The sequence below is a fragment of the Vicia villosa genome, linkage group LG2 (genome assembly GCF_029867415.1).
Source record: "Vicia villosa cultivar HV-30 ecotype Madison, WI linkage group LG2, Vvil1.0, whole genome shotgun sequence".
Taxonomy (NCBI): domain Eukaryota; kingdom Viridiplantae; phylum Streptophyta; class Magnoliopsida; order Fabales; family Fabaceae; genus Vicia; species Vicia villosa.
Window position 1 is genome coordinate 4,477,726 of NC_081181.1, and position 20,461 is coordinate 4,498,186.

Below are 20,461 nucleotides of genomic sequence, written 5' to 3' on the forward strand. Positions count from 1 at the left end.
TATTTTTGACACATTTTAAAATTATATATACATGATGTTTAACATGTATATATAAACAAAACCAAATATAATTTAAAATATAGCAAGTTAATTTTCTTGAAAGCAGTATATAACTAAAACATAAACACATCATTTAACTAATTATAAAAATTCATATAGTCAATTATTATTATAAATATTACTACTATATATGAAAATAATATTAATATAGTTTCTTCCAAAAACATAAGAGAAATTTAGTATTACTAAATATTCAGACAAATAAATTACAACAAAAGTATATATTATGTGGTCATTTAATTGATAAAATAAATATAGTCTATTAAGAGACTTTCACATCACCATATACCAATTCTTTATCTAGTTATTGTAACTTCGGATACTATAAAAACATTATAACTTGCAATTCGATGCAATTGCTGAACTATTACTCATAAACTGATATAATCAGAACATGTATAAATATATTATTAGTACACCATAATCCAATTTTTAATGTTAGGAATCCTCACTTGATCTATGGACAAATATTTTCATTTAACTTATTCATTTGATGCCAAGGAAACAAAAAGAACAAAAGAAATTTCAAATTAGATTTAGAGAGAGATAAAAAAAAGTATATGTTAATATGAATAAAAGAAATTTCAGTTCTTCTGTTGTTGCCAAAATCCCCAAGAATTGCACAAGATTCTAAAGTACCTCTCTATTCATCATACATTTTCTAACTACATTTATGACCTTATATGTCCAGTTGAATCTTTAAACAACAGAAACTAATAAACATGTTAGTGAAAATGAAATCAAAAATTAGAGAAGATGTTTCAGTTTTTATGATTTTTATATCAAACTACATATAAATATTCTATCAGTTGATCCTTACCAGATTCAAGTTATCAATAATGTGAAACATTGGCAACTTTTGTGTAGCCATTACAGTATATTTAAGTTTTGTATTGATCAACCCACATCCACTTGACACATTACCATTTATCACCGTTGATCACAAGACATGCACTTAATAATTGTAAGATACAAATAGTTTTGTAAATCCATCTTTTATAAATAAAATTGCAAATACATTGAACACACATCTTCGTTGATGCTATTAAGAATATGATAGTTAAAAAGCAATGCAACTAACTAATCGTACAAACTCGATGTATCTAAAGTTGCATTAATTAGGCTTCATGCTCTAGAAAAATATAGCATCACTCATCTTTGGCTTAATTGAAAGTCCTTTTTTCTACAATCAAAAAGTTCATTCCACCAAGGCACAAAGATAAAATTCCCTTTGGCATGTGAGAGCACCGCCTCGCCCCCTTCTTCAACATTTGAACTATATCATCAAAATCAACTTCATATCCAAGAATAAAATTGGAGTCAGCTATGAGTGAATGAAAACTGAAGTCACTTACAGGTACATCAACATTATTGTTATTTGGTTACCCATGTTTAGAGTATTATACTTATCTTCAAAGTAATCCAAATGAGGTACATTCTTTTGTCCAACTTCATAATGGAGAACTTGTAGGCCTTCACCATGCTCCGAATATTGTGTAACACAACTGAAGTAATGATTGTTTAAAAATGGAAAAATAAAAGAATGAACAAAAAACGCACCTACAGCTACAGGTATAAAAGTAAAATCAGTGATTCTTTTTTCAATGTTCCTAACAATTTTATCAGCCCATCTCTTGAGAAAAGATAGTAACACTGAGTGTATATTAATAGATTAACAAAATTCCCTAGCAATGGTATAAGAGACATTACAAACCTCACTTTTCTGCTTGAACAATTGACAAAGCCACTCGAAACGCTCATCTGGAACATTAATCCTTGCCTCATTAGGCTCAATAGCGCAAAAGGGGAAACTCTCAGCAGGAATAGCCATATTGGTGAGTGTATTGAAAAGAGTAGACTTTCTAACATTTGGCAAACAAACCTAAAAAAGACAGTAACAATAACAACCATGTATTGAAATAACTCAATGCTTCTAGCTCAGTTTAAGTACACAAAAATCACCATCTATATAATCAATCATGCATGGAATGAAGTTGATTAACAGATCCCAATTTTGCAACTAAAAAAAGGTATTGAGAGTAGTAAATAAATTGAAAATTTATGTGATTGTTGAGAAAAAAAGAGAAGCATACGATTCCAATATTGAGGTGAGAAGATAATCGACTAAGGATGGGTCGTTCAATTGGACCTTCGATTGGCAGATTTAGGAGGCATTTTGTGGAGGAGAGAGGTTAGTTTGGGATCAGATGAGAACAAATCTGTGGGGATGAAAGTTTTTTCTCTCAGCTAATACAATCTCTGCCAAAACCTAAGTATCAGCTGCGCTAAGAGGTATAATATCATTGGGAACGATGCCACTTATGTTAGCCTGATTTTATTCTTCTTCTTTCTTGATGACCATAGAAAGAGAAAGGGGAGAGGTGGATTTTTTATATGAATAACTTTTAGGTTTTTGATATGAATAACCTTTTTGAAATCGTAAGAACGTTGGAAGACTAAATGAAAATTGTATTGGGGTCTGTTTTTCAAAGAAAATAAACCAAATATTTTGAAAACCAAATATGCATTGATTAGCCGTATTGAAAATTTAATTGTTTGTATAAGCATATTAATGAAATAATAATTAAATATAAAAATAAATATAGTAATATTTCTATTAATCATTCATCATACAATATAATAAAGCTAGATGAGAATTTGAGCAAGTTTGCCAAATGTCAAGTTTTTAGGATTCTATGCTATTTTAATTTTTTCTATTAATAGAATAGTTTCTATTATTATCTTTAACTAATTTTTTATTATTTAATTAATTATAATGATCAATTAAATTTATAGAAGAACTCAATAATTGTCTTGAGAGATGTAGAGTCATTTGTATCAATCGAGAATCTAAAGGGAAGAGTTGGGAGAAGTGCAAATCCTTAAATATTTTCATATCTTCCCTTTTCCCTGATAGGTATTCATCCCACACATTATTTATCTTTTCTTTCACTATCAATGCTTTTGCTATCATCTATCCAGATTCACATGGCAGCCTGAAGACAACAACAACATTTCCCTTCTCTCTTCCATTTTATCTCTTATCCTCTCTCTTTGACTATCAAACCCTAAAATCAGCCGCTTCCACCTTCAAATTCGCTTCACTCCCTCTTCGAAATCCATTTCCCTCCCCGATGTATCTTCAGGTATCTCTAACCAAATCCTTTTTCTTTCTTTTTTTTCTTTCATTTTCATTAACTCTTATTTCATTGTTTCTTGAAATCTTAATGATTTTCATTGTATGTGGTGACAGTTCATGAAATATGGGTGAGCGGTAGAAAGCTCGAGCATGGTGTCATAATTTGAAGAAGCCTGTCAAGAAGGATCTAGCAATGACTGAAGAAGTGACACTTACAGGAAAAATTATTTAATTTTTCTTTTTAAATTGAGAAAATTGAAATATTTTTGTTCAAAATTTTTGGATACAAAAACTTTTGATACTTGGAAGATTTTTGTTGGCTTGAATCAAGTTTTCGCATTTCGATTACTAATTGCCGACGAATTCCATCCTCTTCTTTCTCATTTGATTTATCTACTATGGAATTGTTGTTGTATTGTTATTTATTGTTGTGGCAGGTTGTGATTCATGAATCAGCATCGAATTGTTACTATAATTTATGCTTCGCGACTATACACGCCAAGTGCTCGACAAATATCCTCAATCAATTTCTCAAAAGTCCAAATCACCGTACATGGAAATTGGAAATAAGTTAAAAATTGTAATGTGAAGTTAAATTCATCTCTTACAAATTTACCAAAATTGTTTTCAATTCTAAAATCATTAGAAGTTCTGATTTTTCATTTATGCAGGGAATAGATTAAGTTTATCTATCAATTTTTAAGACAAAGGTTGTCACCGAAGATGTGAAGATCGATCTCTTCGAAGACGAGGATGAGTTCGAAATCAATGAAGGTAATAATATATGTTTGTATCTAATTTTTTTAATACTTAACATTACCATATATTAATTCAATTTAATTATTATATTTGGTTTAGTTTTTGTTCTATTGAATTAGTAGTTGTTGAGTATTTGACAATTTTCAATGTTGTAGATATAAATTTTGTGAGATAATCAATTGCATAAAGATGGTGGAAGATGGTGGAAGTTGTTGTGAATGAGTTATATGATTTTATTTGTAAGAATTGTGGTGGTTTGGATTTTCAATTTCATAAGTTTTGTTGTATAAATTGCAGAGTGTACAAAGGAGTTCTTGGATTATCTGTCAATCTCTATACTTCAATTTGTAGGAATTGTGGTGGTTTGAATTTTCAATTTCATAAGTTTTGTTGTATAAATTGCAGAGTGTACAAAGGAGTTCTTGGATTATCTATCAATCTCTATACTTCAATTTGTAGGAATTGTGGTGGTTTGGATTTTCAATTTCATAAGTTTTGTTGTATAAATTGCAGAGTGTACAAAGGAGTTCTTTGGATTATTTGTCAATCTCTATACTTCCTAAAGGTTGAGTTAGCTACTAACTGCTATTTTATTTGAATAAAAGGCTGTTCTTATAGCAACCTCAGCATAATCTATTCAAATTGAAGGAGTCACCCCTTTCTTCTATTCTATAACTGGTCTCACTCTTGAAATTTTCCAAACTTGCATGTTTATATACCTACCTCAATTTGTTTTTCACTTAATTATTGGCTGCATAAAATCTCTTATGATTTAAATTGTGTGACATGCCATATTGAACCTATCAGTTCACAAGAAAAAAAATACATAAACTCAAGAGTTGAAGTAGTTGAATTTTGTATCATGATATATTTTTTTTTTTAATTTAGCTATAAATAAAAGTGGTTGAAAACTTATTTTATTCCATTGGTATTGAAATTGAAACAAATTCACTTCCTTCAAATATGACTTATATTTGACTATTTAAGTTTTTTTTTGCATTTCCAATTTAATAAGGTAATAATTTTTTAACGATTCCTTTCCTTTCCCAGTTCCAAATTTATAGAAAATTGAAATCAATAATATTTACACTAAAAATTTAGAGGGTTAATTAAGTAATCTAACTCAATTTTGTTTTGTTTTATGCAATTTATTTTGAACTAAGTCTAAAAAGAGCATAAAGCCAAAAAAAAAAAAAGTCTAAAAAGAGCAAAATACAATCATTTTAAAATATATTTAATAATTTTAAAATTACAATTTATGACAAGATTTTAGTATTATTTTGTCCAATTTAATATTGAACACCCATGATTACAATAATTGTGCTAATAATACTTATTGTCATTTAATGTATTAATTTTATAAATAAAAATGAAATTAAATGTTGAAGAATAAATATGGTTTTTAAAATTCCAATTATTTTGGTTAATGGGTCTTTATTATTATTAAAGAGTTTCTTTCTTTATTTTTGCATCAACATTTATGTGTTTAAAGTTTTTTATTTTTTAGGTTTACCATTACCATAAAAAAAATCATTTATAAAAATAAAATAACATTGAATAATTCTTTTAAATATAGAATCTCACTAAATTTTTAGAAGGTTAATTAATTAATGTGATTCAATTTTAATTTATTTTATAAAATTTTTTTTGACATAACATTTGAAATACTAAAGACAATTATTTTTTTCATTTAATTATTGGCTTATTTAATTAGTAACACGCAATTTTATTAACATATAAAAAATTTAGTTTTATTAAATAAAAATTGAGAAAATATTAAACAATAATTATATCTAACAATTTTATTTATTTATGATGTTTTTTTAAAATATTTTATATATTAATTGCAATTACAAACATTAATAAAATATAATTTATTCATGGTTTTGTTAAAAATATAATTTATGTTGCATTAGGAACATTCAATAAAATTATAAAATCTTTTGAACTGCCTATTCATTTCTCCCTTTAACGCCTTATTTTATTCAATTTCATTTTTTTTCTTAAACGACAATAAAATAAAATCAATTAGGATAGTAGACTTTTTGTAATGGAAAGTTATTAAAAATATAATAATTATTATTATTTGTTAAAAATAAAATTTTCAAAATGTGATTGTAGATTAAATAATTTTTTTACCATGGAAATTAATTGAAAAACGGGTTAAATGGAGGCGTGTGAATTAATTGATAAGTGGGTTAGTTGCATACATTTAAAATATTAATTTTAAAAAATATAATTAAAATATTAATGAAAAATATGATATTAAGATATGATACAAGAAAAAATAAAATAAAATTTAAAAAATATTAACTTTTTTTAATAATAAAATGTTAACAAAAAAGTATACAAATATTTTTAAAGTAATCAATATTAATAAGTTATTAATAACATTTATAATAATTAACTTTAATCAACCTAATCAAAATAAAAATAATATTAAATTAACAGTACCTAATTATTAATCATAAAATAATAATATTTATAAAATTATTATAAATAAAATTTATAAATTTTATGTGCTTTTAAAAAGAGATTATTTACTTAAAAAATATTTAACCCGTGCCTCGCACGGGTCTAAGTACTAGTAATAATAAAGCTAGATGAGAACTTTGGCAAGTCTGCCAAATGTCATCATTCTAGCTCCCATGCTATTTTTAAACTTTCCATATAAAGTAATTATTCTATTTTTGTTTTTAATACTTTATATTTATTTTTTATATATTTTTAATTTTATTATCTTTCCACGTGAAACAACAACAGCCAGAATTTATTGGGATACATTCCCCATTTCCCATCTTTTTCTTTTTCCACGCACACCGGTAGCCAACATTTATGGAATTTTCTTGATTTTTTTCACAATAACTTTACGATTTGAATTTAGGTTTATCATTATTCTCAACAGCTATTATTATGCGACGATTCAGCTCAACAGATTGCATTCACGATGCAATTTCTTCAATGATGCCTTTTCATTTCCCAAAACCTAATCAGGGCATCATCAATTTTGGTTTGAAGGTATTTTCATTCAACTATTTGTATAAATATGTGATATATGATTTCCAGATCTTCATCCCTTCAAACCCTTCTTCCATTTTCTTACGATTAGGATTTTGTCTTAATCCACTATAGCAGCAGCAAGACGTGATTTTGACTTTTGTTCGTTATTTCGCGACTCTTTGGCTTCTCACGCTGGTTACGCCGCCGAAGCTTTTTCATTCGAAGAACAACCATATAAAGCGAACGATGATGACGGTCTTGATCGCAGAGCTTGGGATTTCTCAAGATGTTTGTGGTTAGTCACAAAATCTGACATTTACTTTAAATATAATTCTACCAATTTGATTTCAAAAATAAGGTGACGATCTTTTTTGTCGTTTATTTTTTCGTTGTTGAACCTCTTTTTTGTTCCTAATCATTGTCTACGCTTTTTATTGGTTTGTTCTGTTTCTAGGTGTAATTTTAAGGTTTGAGATGGATGGTAGTTATGAAAGATTAGATTGAATATGATCATGATCATGAAGGAGAAAGGTCTGAAACCTATTTTACTGACCATTAGTTTAGCTTTGGGGTTTTCTTTTGCTGGATTTCTCTGCTCACGCCTTAGAATTAATCAAGGTTTTATTTCCTTTCAATTTTACGATGAATCTTAACTATTCAAGCTATTGTTTTGTTGTAGTTAAATATAATGATTTATGATTTATTTCTCTTCTCAAGTCATGAAATTGAAGTTAATTTAGGACCAAATATTAATGCAACATGCTCCGACGGATTGAATAGTGAAAATTATTCTCCTGCACTTACAAGTAGTTGTAAACAAAATGGTGATGGAGATGAATTCCTGCTACCTGAATATATTTGTGGTTCTCTTACCAAAAGATTTTGTGTGATTCTATGCTGAATTGGTTCTTATATACTCTCATTTATCAAAAGTGATAGCTAATATTTTGTGAATTCCTTTCAATTTTAATCTGACTATCTATAACAGTGTGCAACATGTTATAACAGTGAGGTTGCAGAGGTAATTTTGTGTTAGATTTTTGTGTTAATTAGTATGAGATCGATTGAAAAGGTAATTTTAAGTGCTAAACAAAATATGGGAATTGATGCCAAAGTCATCTAGGCAAGCCTTTTCAACACATCATCAACAAGTTTGTTCTCATGCTTTTGTTATGCCCATAAAATATCTACAAGTTTTCAGCTTTTAGGTGGTGGAGGAAAGTGTTTCTTTGAAAAACTTTTTTGTTGGTTGAACATTTGAGCGATGTTCGAATAATACGATTGTATAATTATAGTTTATAAAATTATGCAGTAATAATACATGTGTTGTATGCCAACAAATTCAAGGCTATAATAAATAATAAGGTTTATTATCTTCTTCTTGCCAATGAGATCATTGTCCGTCATTGCTTCAATAAATTTCTAATCTATTGATCGTCGACACTTTTTGTACATGTAAGACAATTTCATACATTTGATATATCTCTATAATATTACCTCTGGAGATTATCTATAAGTGCCTTTGGTAAGCAGCTGATTGATGATATCATCCGGACTGAAGAGAGGTCGTAAGATTTTGGATCAAAAAATGCAGTGCTTTTAATTTTTCCTTTCATCTTGCTTTCAATTCAACATCAGAGTGAGTTTCACCTATTCTACCTCTTCAGTTGAACATTTTCAGTCAAATTATTGATTCATCTTGAGATTTCAGTTTTATTTGAGTTATCCTTTTGCAAATTTAAAATTACACTTAAATATGCCCATTTTGGTAATTTGCTAAATCAATTTTCCTTTGGACCAATCATATGTTACCATTATTCCAAGTGACACCCCTTTTTCAATTTTACTTTTGCTAAGTTCCTAACAATTTCCTAACAACAACTTAACCATTGTGTAATACTGATATTTCATACCGGCTTTTACCCGGTAAACAAAAGGTTCACAACATTTCAATATTTCCATCTCTTTCTCCATTCTTCTCTCTCATTTCCATTCATTTCTTCATCTCTTTCTCCCTCTATTTCTCCCTTCTCAACATCAGAGCAAAAGAAGCATTCCACAAGTATTCAATGTTCCCAATCTCCCTTCTCTCTTCTTCCTCTTCTTTTTCTTCTTCATTTTTTTGCCACTGTTTTGTTTCGGTTCTTCATGCCTTCCTTTTGTGTTTCCATTTTGATATTGAAAGTTCATTTTTCAAAACCCATAAAGTTTCGATTTTTAGGGTTATGTTTTTAACGATTTTGATGAGTATAGTTGAAAAACCTTTGATTATGGTGTTCTGATTTGTGACTTTGTTGAAGTTGAAAAAAACGGTGAATACACCTCTGTTTTTCACTTCTCTTTACTCCTCTTTCTTCATGTTTTCACCGCGTTTTAAAATCTGGTTGCTGTCACTTTCATTCCCATATATTGTAAATTATAGTGTTCTTTGTAGTTATGGATATAGCGAGAAACTACAAGGACATGATTTTATAGTACTTGTTTTACTTTTTTCTGATAAAGTTGAGGCAAAGTTTTTATTTTTATATATATGTTGTTTATAATGTTTTTAATAAATCTGATATAAGTTTTGTTTTGTTATATTTTTAAGGTTATTGAGTTCTTCTTCATTAAGCCCTGTTTCCTATGGTTATAAACTTGCTTTAAGGTTTTTTGTATCTATTTCCTATGGTTTCTCTGATAAGCTAACAAAACTGGACTTTGTTTCAGATCTTGAACAACCATGTCCTTATTTGCTATGCTTTTTCAGATTTTTAACACATCTTATGTTTTTAACATATAACTCGTGTGCTATGCTTTTTTGAAACAGTCATGTCCTTATTTTGCAGTATGGATATAAATCACTTGCTATTAGATTTTCTTTATCTCTTTCCTATGGTCTCTCTGTAAAGCTAACAAAGATGGACTTTGTTTCATATCTTGAAAAACCATGTCCTTATATGCTATGCTTTTCATATTTTTAACAGCTTTTCTTTACCTCCTTTATGTGCTATTACTTATGTTCTATGCTTTTTTTAAACATTTAGTGCATATTTTGAAATTTTTAGTCCTTATGTGCTATGCTTTTTTGTGTAACCATTAGAAAGTTTTCATTTTTGGTCAACTTTGTAGTATGGATATAAATGACTTGCTTTTAGAATACTTTTATCTCTTTCCTATTGTTTCTTTGTTTCAGATTTTGAACAACCATGTCTAGACCACCTATCCTGATTTCCGAATTGAAACCCGATCAAAATGTGTGGAAGATAGCAATTCGTGTTGTCGATATATGGGACGTAAAGGAACGCAATGGTCAGCAGCACATTGAGGCCATACTTCAAGATGCAGAGGTTTTGCTTTTTTGTATATCATATTCTTTAACATGATAATATGATATACAAGATGATAGTTTAACATTATGTCACTACAGGGTAATCAGATCCAAGTTGTAACCCGCTCTCGTGACTTTGAGATTTGGAAAAAGACATTGAAGGAAATGGAAACCTATATAGTCTATAATGGTGAAACAATGATCAATAAAATGCCGTGTAAAGTTTGTGATAACAAATACAAGGTGTTCTTTAATCGTGCAACAACTGTCACTGCGGTTGACATACCGAACATTCCAACACATAGCTTTAACTTCAAGCCATTTTCTGACTTCTTAAATGGAGAGTTCTGTGTTGATCGCGTTTACGGTATTCGTTATCTGACTCATGTTCTTAGTTCTTTCACTATACTTTCCATATGTTATCTAACATTTGCACATTGTCTTTTCAGATATAATAGGTGCTGTCCAACATGTTGTTAGGACCCAAGTTGCAGGTGCTGGGAAAAAAGCTTGTGTGAACCTCACTTTGTCAGACGAAGGGTCTCTTTCTTATAATCTGAATTAGTTTTTTAGGATAACAATTGTATTTTACACTGATTTTAACTTGGTTTTTAACTTGTATTTGCAGTGGGACTGAGATAGATGTTACTCTATGGGAAGGCTATGCTAACCAATTTATGAATTATGCGGCTGAAAGTGGACATCTGATTCTCATTCTCACTCATGCAATGTGTCGGTTGAGCTCATGTAATGTGATTTTGCTGTCATATTAACATCTCCCGTTCTCATTTCTTTTTCTAATTATAATTCTTTTTGCAGTAAATGGGAAGCTTAACATTTCCAATGCTTGGAGTGGATCTAAACTGCTACTCAATCATGATCATCCACAAGTTGAGGAATTTAAAACAAAGTATTATTCTATCCATTTTTTGTGTAATACTAATATTCTAGTTTTCTCTAGGCCTTTATAGTTTAATGAAATCTATCCTTTCAAGCAGATTTCTCGATGTTAATCCACAACAAACTGCTACCCAGTCATTTTCTCTGAATTCATGTTCACAAGGAGCAATTGACGACAGGGCTTTTTCATTCACCAAGGATGTCATAAGCATTGCTGACATGAGCTCTCTTACTGAGGTACTATGTTGTTAAAAGGTTCTAAAATACTCCTACTACCTATCTAATTTTGTTTAGTTTTACTCACCAACTGATTTGTTTCCTATGTAGGATACCTTCTGCAATACTGTTGGGAAGACATTGCGTTTCAGAGCGAATCCTTTCGACTGGTTTTATGAGTTGTGTCCAACATGTAACAAAACAAATCAATCTCCCGGTAAACCATTCCGGTGCAACTGCTCTGAGAATGTCTCAGCTCCAATCACTAAGTAAGCATTATTACACACACTTTTTAAATCATTACTTGTCCCTATATTGTATTTCGCCTAAATGGTTTTCCCCCGTTTAGGTTCAAAATTGAGATCGAGGTGGAACATCGCTCGAAGACCGTTAATTTTGTCTTTTGGGACAAGGAATGCATCCCTTATGTGGGGATGTCTGCCCATTCCTTGAGACAGCTCATGAAAAAGGTTTGTCATGCAAACATACTTGTACTAATATTGCATCTAATGGAAACTTTTCAATTCTGCTCTACAACTCAAATGATAAAATACTTATTAAACCGACCGTACCAAAGGAATACTAATTATCAAACCTGCTGCACAATTATATTATTATCATCCTTATCAATACATACTTATGAAACCCACTTATGCAGCTTACAAATGGAATACTAATTATCAACACTTTTGTACAATTATATAATTATCATCCTTGGTAATTAATCAATGTATTTCAAATTTTATCCATGTTTAAGGTTACCTCATTCAAGCTAACATGTACAGCCATTGTCATCACTGTAACTACTATCCATTTTTAACTAACATGTACAAATAACTATAACAAATACAAAATCAATGTTACTTATACTTCTTATACTTCAATGAACTAATATAATATTTTTATATACTTCAATTAACTTATGTTATCACTGTATATTTCTTATACTTCTTATACTTATTATACTTCTTATACAACTAACATGTACAGAATATTAGTTATACTTATTAGGCAAATAACATATACAAAATCAAGGATACTTCTCCAACACTTATATAGTATTTCTATATACTTTTTGTAAATTATTATTCTACTTTCCATAAACTTTATGGTTCATGCGTCTTAGACCAACGAGGATCATCCTTTGATTTATCTCGAACACCTGGACCATTTGTTGGGAAAAGAATTTGCTTTTCGTGCTAAGTACCAGCCGTATTACAAGCAAGCATCTATTGTAAGACTAACTCAAGATGAGGAGGTGAGGCGACTGATAGAAGAAGTCATTACACCTGCTCAGGTATGAAAATTATTTTCACATATTAGCGTGATAATTCCATGTCTTAATTTTAACATATTGCATTTTTTATTATAGGCCCTTCTTACCATTGCCCCTAAGGAAGAATGTCTTAAGGGAAAGGCTGTCCTCTTCCTTGAGGAAACTAAAGTTGTCAACACACCAACTGTGGATTCTCATTCCAAAGTAAGTCATTGTTGAGGTTATGTTTATTCTAACAATACATGATCCTTATACTCCTAATACTATCTAATCAAACTACATTGCACATATTTTCAGGCTGCTACATCTGGAGCACAAAATTGGAGCCCTGATGGCAGCATTGAGATCACCCCATCAAAGAGGGAAAGTCCAACTGATCCCATCCAAAATCAACATGGTCCAGATGTTCTAACACCAAAAATGTATGCAACAAAAGCAAACAGGGCCAAATCTGGAAGGAACACCAAGATGAAGTTAACTTAGTACCTGTGTCATACCCCAAAATTTTCCCATACTATTTCTCTTGCACGAATTTAAATCAATACACAAAGCTCCGAGACACACTCTCCTATACAAAGCTCTGAAACCGGGGTTTGGTTTATTCAAAGGAAAATCAGTGAATCATTGGCCCCAAGGCATCCTATATGGTTCAATATATTTCACATTACCTCTATAACAAACTTCAGGTCTCAACTCAAAAGATTGGTCACTCAATTGTTCAGAAAGTCAACAGTCTACTAGGTTAACCTAAAAGTCAACTGTGGTCAAAGTAAAGTTAAAACTCCTGATTTTTTGTCAAGATCCTCATATTGAAGTATCATTAACCATTTGATCAATAATTGATCATGGTTCATCAAGGAAAGAACAAAAATCAACAAATCAAAAAGTTTCTAAACTAGGGTTTTGCATAGGAAAAGTCAACTGAACTTTGACCAGCCATAACTCTCACATGGAACATCCAAAATTTTCCATCCAAATCTCATTTTGAAGGAAATTTGATTCTCTACAAAACTGTGTCTCACATGCCAAGTCCAAAAATGCGTCATTTAAGAGAAATGGATGAAAACATCACAGGTCCTTCAAGAAGCTCGCAAAAAACAACTTTTCGTCAGGAGCAATATCATCAAGATAAAATCTCCAAATGAAAAATATGTTCCAAAGTGGTTTGCAGAGGACATCTTGGGCTTTTCAAAAAGTCCTAGAACATCTTCATATGATAAATATTGAGGGAAGAGGAGAGTGTTGCTAGCATTTCTCATAATGAGGAATGCTAACAACACTCTCTTTTCAACACTCTCTCTAATACTCACTTTTTTATTGGTTGAAACATGTATGGGTCCCTCACTTTAGAAATGGATCCCACATGAAGTGGTAGGACCCACACATGTTTCAACCAATAAAAAAGTGAGTGTTGAAGAGAGTGTTCAAAAGAGAGTGTTGCTAGCATTTCTCATAATTATGACTTGTTGAAGTTGACAAAAATTGAGAAAATACATAAAAGTCAATTTGAACAAATTTGATGTTTTTTGACAAATGGGCCTAAGTTTTGGTTTTGAAAAATAATCATGAGCTTATCCAAGGCCCATAATGCCATTCCTTATTTCTATTATTTTTTATTTTATTTTGAAATTTATTCAATTAAATTCAAAATTTAATTAAATAAATAATAAGAAATATAGAAGATATGCATGACTTTTATCTTCTAATCAAATCCAACCATCAAATATATCTGATTTCATAACAAAATCATGCACGTGGATATTGATAGAAAAAGATACAAAATTGGCCAAGTTTAGTAAAATTGGAACAAAAGATCTTCATCCAAAAATCCAATCTCAATCATGCCAATTACAAAGATTTGGTTCACTTTTGTTGACCTAAATCCTTCCTATATTTTTAGTGGACAAACTCAGAAGCGGAGGAGGGTTTTTTAGAGGCTGCAGAAACTCGATTTGGAGTAAAAAAAATCTGTAGAATCGAGAGAGATAGCACAAGAGCTTCGAGGCGGATTTAAGCCATCCTCAGCATCGAGATCAATTCTTCAATCTTCCCTGGATCGTTCTGGACCGTTACAAGCCATCTACGCCTCTAGAATCGCGACCCTAGCATACACGGTTTGAACAAAAGCTTGATTTTCGATTTTGGCCATATACGTATCATAAATTGAATTTGATCATGCATTCGTGTTCGTGATGATATTTGTGAACTTTTTGTACCGGTTAATTTGACTTTAAGTACAGGTAGCATGATTCACCATGGCTAGGTTGTGAAGCTCTGAAATTAGGGTTTCTCAAATCGTGTGAAATTGGACTAAACTGGTGATACAGTCATGCTTAGGAGACAATTCCGATCCCATCCATGACTTAACCTTGAATTTATGTTGCGTATTCTTGATTTCTCTGAAAGTTTCAGGTTCTGTAGCGACGGGCAAAACCGTCACTATAAGTAGTAGCCACGAATGCCAACTGTGGGTATAGGCCTGGTTATTCGCGAAGAAGATGAAGGGCGGGAGCGCGCATTTGATTTCAATTCAATTTTTTTTCCAGTTTGTTTTATTATATTAATAATGAAATATTATAAAAACAGATGACAAACGCAGAACAAGTGGCCCCGAGTGAGTGGTGGTAAGCAAGTATGCGTAGGTTCGATCCTTCCCGGGGACATTGATTTTGCATATTGTTTCTTTGGTTAACAACACTTGCAGATCCAGCGTGACGAATGAGTACACGCGCATGGTGCACAAGCAGCCACCAGCCCCAGGATCATTTCTATTGCAGATCCAACGTCTTCTAATGCAGGAACATCATAGACCCCCCAGAGACCTGCCACACTGGATCCAGCTGTGTGTTTTACATTTTTTATTTTTAATTATATCTCTTATTTATTCTTTTATATATATATATATATATATATATATATATATATATATATATATATATATATATATATATATATATATATATATATATATATATATATATATATATATATAGGGCATATCATATGAGAATGACATATTTATATGAGAATATGAGAATGAATCTGAACCATTGGATTTTAAAATAAATGGTGCAGATTATGAGTGAATCTTTTTTTTCTCTCTCCTGTATATATATGTATTTATTTTATTTGTTTTTTAATAAACATAATTTTCATAAATCCTTTTATTTTATACATATAATAATAATAATAATAATAATATTTATTTATTTATATTATATTTATTATTTATTTTCTTTTACATTATTTAATTTGATTATTTTCTTAATATGTTAAATTGGATAATTTTATATCATTAATAATTCCTATATATTTCATTTTAATTCCAAAAAATTCCTAAAAATCATTTTTACACTCAATTTAATTTTTTTTCTTTCTGATTTGATTAATTAGGTCGCGAGACCAATAAATAATTAAATCAATTTACCATTATACTCAATTTGAATCCTAATTACGGTTTACGAGGGATAAGCCTACACTAAATATTTCCGTTTTGTATTTCTTTTCAGGGTTCTCTCCAGATACCTTCCGACTACGCGCCACGTCAAAAGAACGAAGCTAAGTTCTAAACCCTTCTTTTATTATTATTGTTATTTATTTTATGTAATGAGGGTTTAATTTCCTCGTCAATAGAACTCCTCCTACACTTATATTTTTGTCAATTCTCTGATGATCAGGTTCAATGCCTAAGGCTCGAGGCGAACCTTGGCCTATCAATCTTCCAATCAAAGCTAAGTATTTAATTTTTTTTTTGTTTCCTTTTATTTAGGGTTTGCCCTTTTAACATCTATTTGAACTAGTTCAATGCCTAAGGCTCGAGGCGAACCTTGGCCTATCAATCTTCCAATCAAAGCTAAGTATTTAATTTTTTTTTTGTTTCCTTTTATTTAGGGTTTGCCCTTTTAACATCTATTTGAACTATGCCTACATTCATCTTTTCTGCCTTTGCCATTTTTTAGGGTTACCTCCGAGGCTTCCCTCCGACTGCCAACCATATCAGATCAAATGCAAAGCTAAGTGCCTTTCTTTGTTTATTTGATTATTTTTAAATTCTTTATCCTTTTATTTTTTTTAGGGTTAACCTCGTTTGCCTCCGAACCGATAATGCACTCCCCCTTCTTTGTTTATTCTTTCTTTTCCAATTTTCAGGGTTCGTTAATTGCCAAAGTTACACGTATCGGTAACCCTAAACCTTATCTCTAATATTTTTTTATTTTAATTTTTAAATTATATCGCGCTGGTTTCAAATCCCCCTTCCTCCGCTGGTTGCAATTTCCCTTCCCCATACTGCTTTAATTCTACTGTTTATATTAAACTGCGTGGTTAGTAATATAGGGAGTGAAACCATAAATTGAATTAGCATAACTAATTATAAGATAATTTTCTAAATATAATCACGTGATTGGTGCACACACGCACACTTTTGGGTAACCCTCTCTGTTGCCTGTTTCTTGTTGCCTGTTGCCTTGTGTATTTTCTGCAGAATAGCCAGTCCCTTGAATACGAGGATACCTCAGCCATGTTGCCTCGATTAAGATCATGGTCCCTAATGATGATGCCTTCGATAAGCATGATCTCGACCCTCGTAAGTTGCCTTCGAAAAGGCTGAGGTATCCTCTGGATGCCTACGAAAGGCTATTCTGATCCTTCCCCTTAGACTACCTGCTTCTCTATGGCAAGGGTCAGTCTTAGGGTGAACGATAACACGATGACCCTTCCACCTCCAAACGAAAGGCTTCCTGTCCTCTCATGGAAAGGATAGACCCTTTCATCCTGAAAGGCTAAAAGAAACCTATCATCTAAGTTTAAGGTAATTGCCCTTAATTGCTTTGCCTTGCTCTAAAAATTTTCATATTCTTTTTCATAATTCTTCAAAAGTGGCTACGCTCATTTACGAGCTAAAGTCCACATCTTTTTCTTCTACACTTCTAAAATCAAAACGAGCAAAGCAATTAAGAGCCCATGGAAAACCATGGATGCAAAGGGTGCCTTACACCTTCCCTTTGCATAATTACCCCCCGAACTCAAAATCTTTTTAAAAGGTCTTTTCTGTTCTTTTAGCCTTTCTAACTTGTTTGGATAAAATAAAAGTCGGTGGCGACTCTTGCTTACCTCAACATTTCAAAAAATGTCAGTTCACCGTATTACAGAACTGGCGACTCTGCTGGGGATAAATTCGATAAAAGAGGGGTTACCTTAAAAGCATAGGAATCACTTAAATGTTTTCTATTGTTTGCTTTGCTTGTTTTATTTTTCAGGGCTGTTTTGGGAATTAAATGAAGGACGAATCCTATTCCCGGATTCAAGAACACTTAAGATTAGGAGCGGCGTAGTCATGGAGACCCCCCTTGTGCATGCTTGGGGTTGGTCAAAATGAAGTTCGCACTTGAGTTAGGCCTCTACTGGTTATTGTGTACCTCTTTTGCATGAGAGGTTTACGCATGTATCTTTGGGTGCGTCGGAGCTCAGGGACCTTTAATCACCTTTAACCCATCTTAACTTTTAGGAACGTAGTGGGGGGCTATTCTTGGTGCATGCCAAGTTATGGTCGCTACCCGATACTACAGCTCAGATAGGTTTCTTCCTAAAGTATCATTGCATGGTATGCATGTACCATGTTCGAGGGTGCTTTAGAGGGGGCTGACAATTCCGAGTCACTTGGTAGAACCCGTTGCTGAAATCTCTTTATCCATAGAAGTACATGTGGGAAGGGTATACTCCGGTCAAACTCCATGCAAGCCAAGCCTAAGGAAATTGTGTGATTTGCGTGAACTAATTTGTGCTTATGATTTATGCATCCATGCATCATTCATACATATCATGACTAACTCATTCCAAGGAGTTAAAGGATTGTTAACCATAATTTGTTTTGTAGGTCATGGAAATCAAAGTTCATAAACCTTTCTGCCTCAGTTTCAGAGGGATACCTACTTCTTTGAAGATTCTTTGTGACAACGTTTCTGGTGCTTTTGTGCTTTCCGAATCTCTTAACAGATTAATCAGCTTGGTAAGGACCAAAGTGGATGAAACGCTCCTTAACACAATGATCCGGTTTTATGATCCTCTTCTTCACTGCTTTACTTATAGGGATTTTCAAATGGTTCCTACATTAGAGGAATTTTCCTCCATCCTAGGATTACCTGTGCTTGATCAGATGCCATACACTGGCGCAGAAGAGGTACCTAAGCTGGAAGATGTAGCTGCTGCATTACATTTGCCTCGATCAGAAATAAAAAAGGTTTGGGTGAGTAAAGGAGACTATACTGGTGTACCAATCGACTTCTTGTATAGTCAAGCTGATATCTTAATTAACGCCGTAAGTATGGATGCTCTTGAAAAGGTCCTCGCTTGCCTAATCTATGGGCAAGTATTGTTTCCACGTTATGACAAAATTGTGGATGTGATTGCTCTCAAGATCTTCATTGGTAACAATCCGGTTCCGACTTTATTGGGTGACTTGCTGCATTCCATCCATCACCGATCGTCTAAAGGCAAATGTTGTGTTCTTGGATGTGCACCAATATTGCATAAGTGGTTTATTTCGTACTTATCCCGTTCTACGATAAAGAATGAAGAAGGTTTGACTTGGGTTCAAAGAATCATAAGGCTTTCATACGACGACGTCATTTGGAGCCAAAAAGTTTTTGAAGGAACTCATTTGTTCGATAGCTGTGGAGATTTCCCAAATGTACCTCTTCTTGGTACTCGAGGAGGGATAACTTATAATCCCATATTAGCTCGGCATCAATTTGGTTTCGCCTTGAAAGACAAGCCTCGCTCCATATATCTTAGTGCGGAAAATTTTGATTATGATTCAGATACAACCGGAAAGAAGAAGTTGTTTATTAGAGCTTAGTCCAAAGTGAAGAAAGTATGCACAAGAGAATTAGGACTAAAGAACTACATCCCTTCAGATCTTTACTTTAGGTGGATTTATGATCGAGTTGTCGAGCATGGTATGCCATATCCATCTGATATCCCTGTGGTGCCAAGGGTTACCCCTCCAATCATTCCTGTGGTTTTGGAGCCTTATGTTCCCGCTCCAAATGAAGACCTTGCTGCTACCGTTGCTTCTTTAAGAAGAGAAAAGGCGGATCTTGAAAGTCGCTTACAAAAGGTTGAAGCTGAGAAAGCGGTATTGGTGGCTGATGCTAAAGAGCGAGATGGTATGCTTGACTATTTCTCCCGCAAATGGAAGATCGAGGATTTCATCTCTCCAGATCAGATACAATCATGGGAGCGAGAGATTGATAGGCTCGTCCAAGAAAGGAACGAGATGATAAAAGCTCACAAAGAAGAGATCAGAAGTTTAAAGAGAAAGCGCCGACTTGGAGATTGATTTCTATTATTGTTTTATTTTTATTTTCAGATGTAACTATCGACTTTATAACATTATATTTTATAAGAGAGTTATTATTTTATTTTTATTTGTTGCTCTTATTCTTCAAAATGCGTTAAAAGTCCTTTAAATCCTTGGAAACATTACATATGCATAATCATATCATTCATAAACATCGCATCACAGGTTTCATAAAAATAAATGCCTCATCTTTCCGCTGTTTATTTCAGTGAGAAAATGGATCTCGAACAATCTGTGAAGAATCTCCAAACTCAGAATGCTGAATTTCAAACTCTGATCCTGAACTTGTCCAAGGGGCAAGACGAGCTGAAAGCCCTTTTGACTAAGAAGGAGAAGAAGACCAAGAAGCTCAAAGGAGTGATCAACCTGGGAAGAAGATTCAAGGGTCGTCCTAAGAAAGCTGAAGAAGCTCAAATTCCCAAGGATGAGGAAGAAGAAGAA

The 20,461-nt window shown here is 32.1% G+C and overlaps 2 protein-coding genes and 2 long non-coding RNA genes across 6 annotated transcripts; 3 read left to right on the forward strand and 1 right to left on the reverse strand.

The window, feature by feature from the left end:
• Window positions 1–1,090: 1,090 nt before the first annotated feature.
• On the reverse strand, window positions 1,091–2,476 carry LOC131645780 (uncharacterized). Its single transcript, XR_009297189.1, has 3 exons — window positions 2,154–2,476; window positions 1,775–1,942; window positions 1,091–1,565 (listed from the first exon to the last, which is right to left on the reverse strand). It is a non-coding gene; the product is annotated as an uncharacterized LOC131645780 (long non-coding RNA).
• Window positions 2,477–2,867: 391 nt separating this feature from the next.
• On the forward strand, window positions 2,868–4,707 carry LOC131645781 (uncharacterized). Of its 2 annotated transcripts, none has more exons than XR_009297190.1 (4): window positions 2,868–3,206; window positions 3,314–3,779; window positions 3,871–3,973; window positions 4,114–4,707. It is a non-coding gene; the product is annotated as an uncharacterized LOC131645781 (long non-coding RNA). The 2 variants fall into 2 exon arrangements; XR_009297191.1 differs by having other exon boundaries at window positions 4,256–4,707.
• Window positions 4,708–6,781: 2,074 nt separating this feature from the next.
• Window positions 6,782–14,194, forward strand: LOC131645782 (uncharacterized). 2 transcript variants are annotated; one of them, XM_058915992.1, is made up of 14 exons: window positions 6,782–6,976; window positions 7,091–7,253; window positions 7,413–7,576; window positions 10,134–10,287; window positions 10,368–10,635; window positions 10,718–10,808; window positions 10,897–11,015; window positions 11,088–11,178; window positions 11,267–11,405; window positions 11,496–11,653; window positions 11,734–11,854; window positions 12,511–12,681; window positions 12,757–12,864; window positions 12,958–14,194. In XM_058915992.1, the coding sequence occupies exons 4-14, from the start codon at window positions 10,147–10,149 to the stop codon at window positions 13,141–13,143; spliced, it is 1,593 nt and encodes a 530-aa protein (XP_058771975.1). In that variant the 5' UTR covers window positions 6,782–6,976; window positions 7,091–7,253; window positions 7,413–7,576; window positions 10,134–10,146; the 3' UTR covers window positions 13,144–14,194. The 2 variants fall into 2 exon arrangements, with proteins under 2 accessions (XP_058771975.1, XP_058771974.1); XM_058915991.1 differs by having other exon boundaries at window positions 7,094–7,253.
• A 4,344-nt stretch (window positions 14,195–18,538) lies between these two features.
• LOC131648482 (uncharacterized) lies at window positions 18,539–19,516 on the forward strand. The gene has a single exon (XM_058918235.1). It carries the CDS (start codon window positions 18,539–18,541, stop codon window positions 19,514–19,516), a length of 978 nt encoding a protein of 325 aa, XP_058774218.1.
• Window positions 19,517–20,461: the final 945 nt, after the last annotated feature.

Bases quoted from the DNA above. Each gene is read 5' to 3' on its own strand.
- LOC131645782 (XM_058915992.1), top strand. From the start codon at position 10,147: ATGTCTAGACCACCTATCCTGATTTCCGAATTGAAACCCGATCAAAAT. The intron at 11,406-11,495 runs GTACTATGTTGT...TTTCCTATGTAG, and splicing joins ACATGAGCTCTCTTACTGAG to GATACCTTCTGCAATACTGT. The intron at 11,855-12,510 runs GTTTGTCATGCA...CATGCGTCTTAG, and splicing joins TGAGACAGCTCATGAAAAAG to ACCAACGAGGATCATCCTTT.
- LOC131648482 (XM_058918235.1), top strand. From the start codon at position 18,539: ATGGAAATCAAAGTTCATAAACCTTTCTGCCTCAGTTTCAGAGGGATA.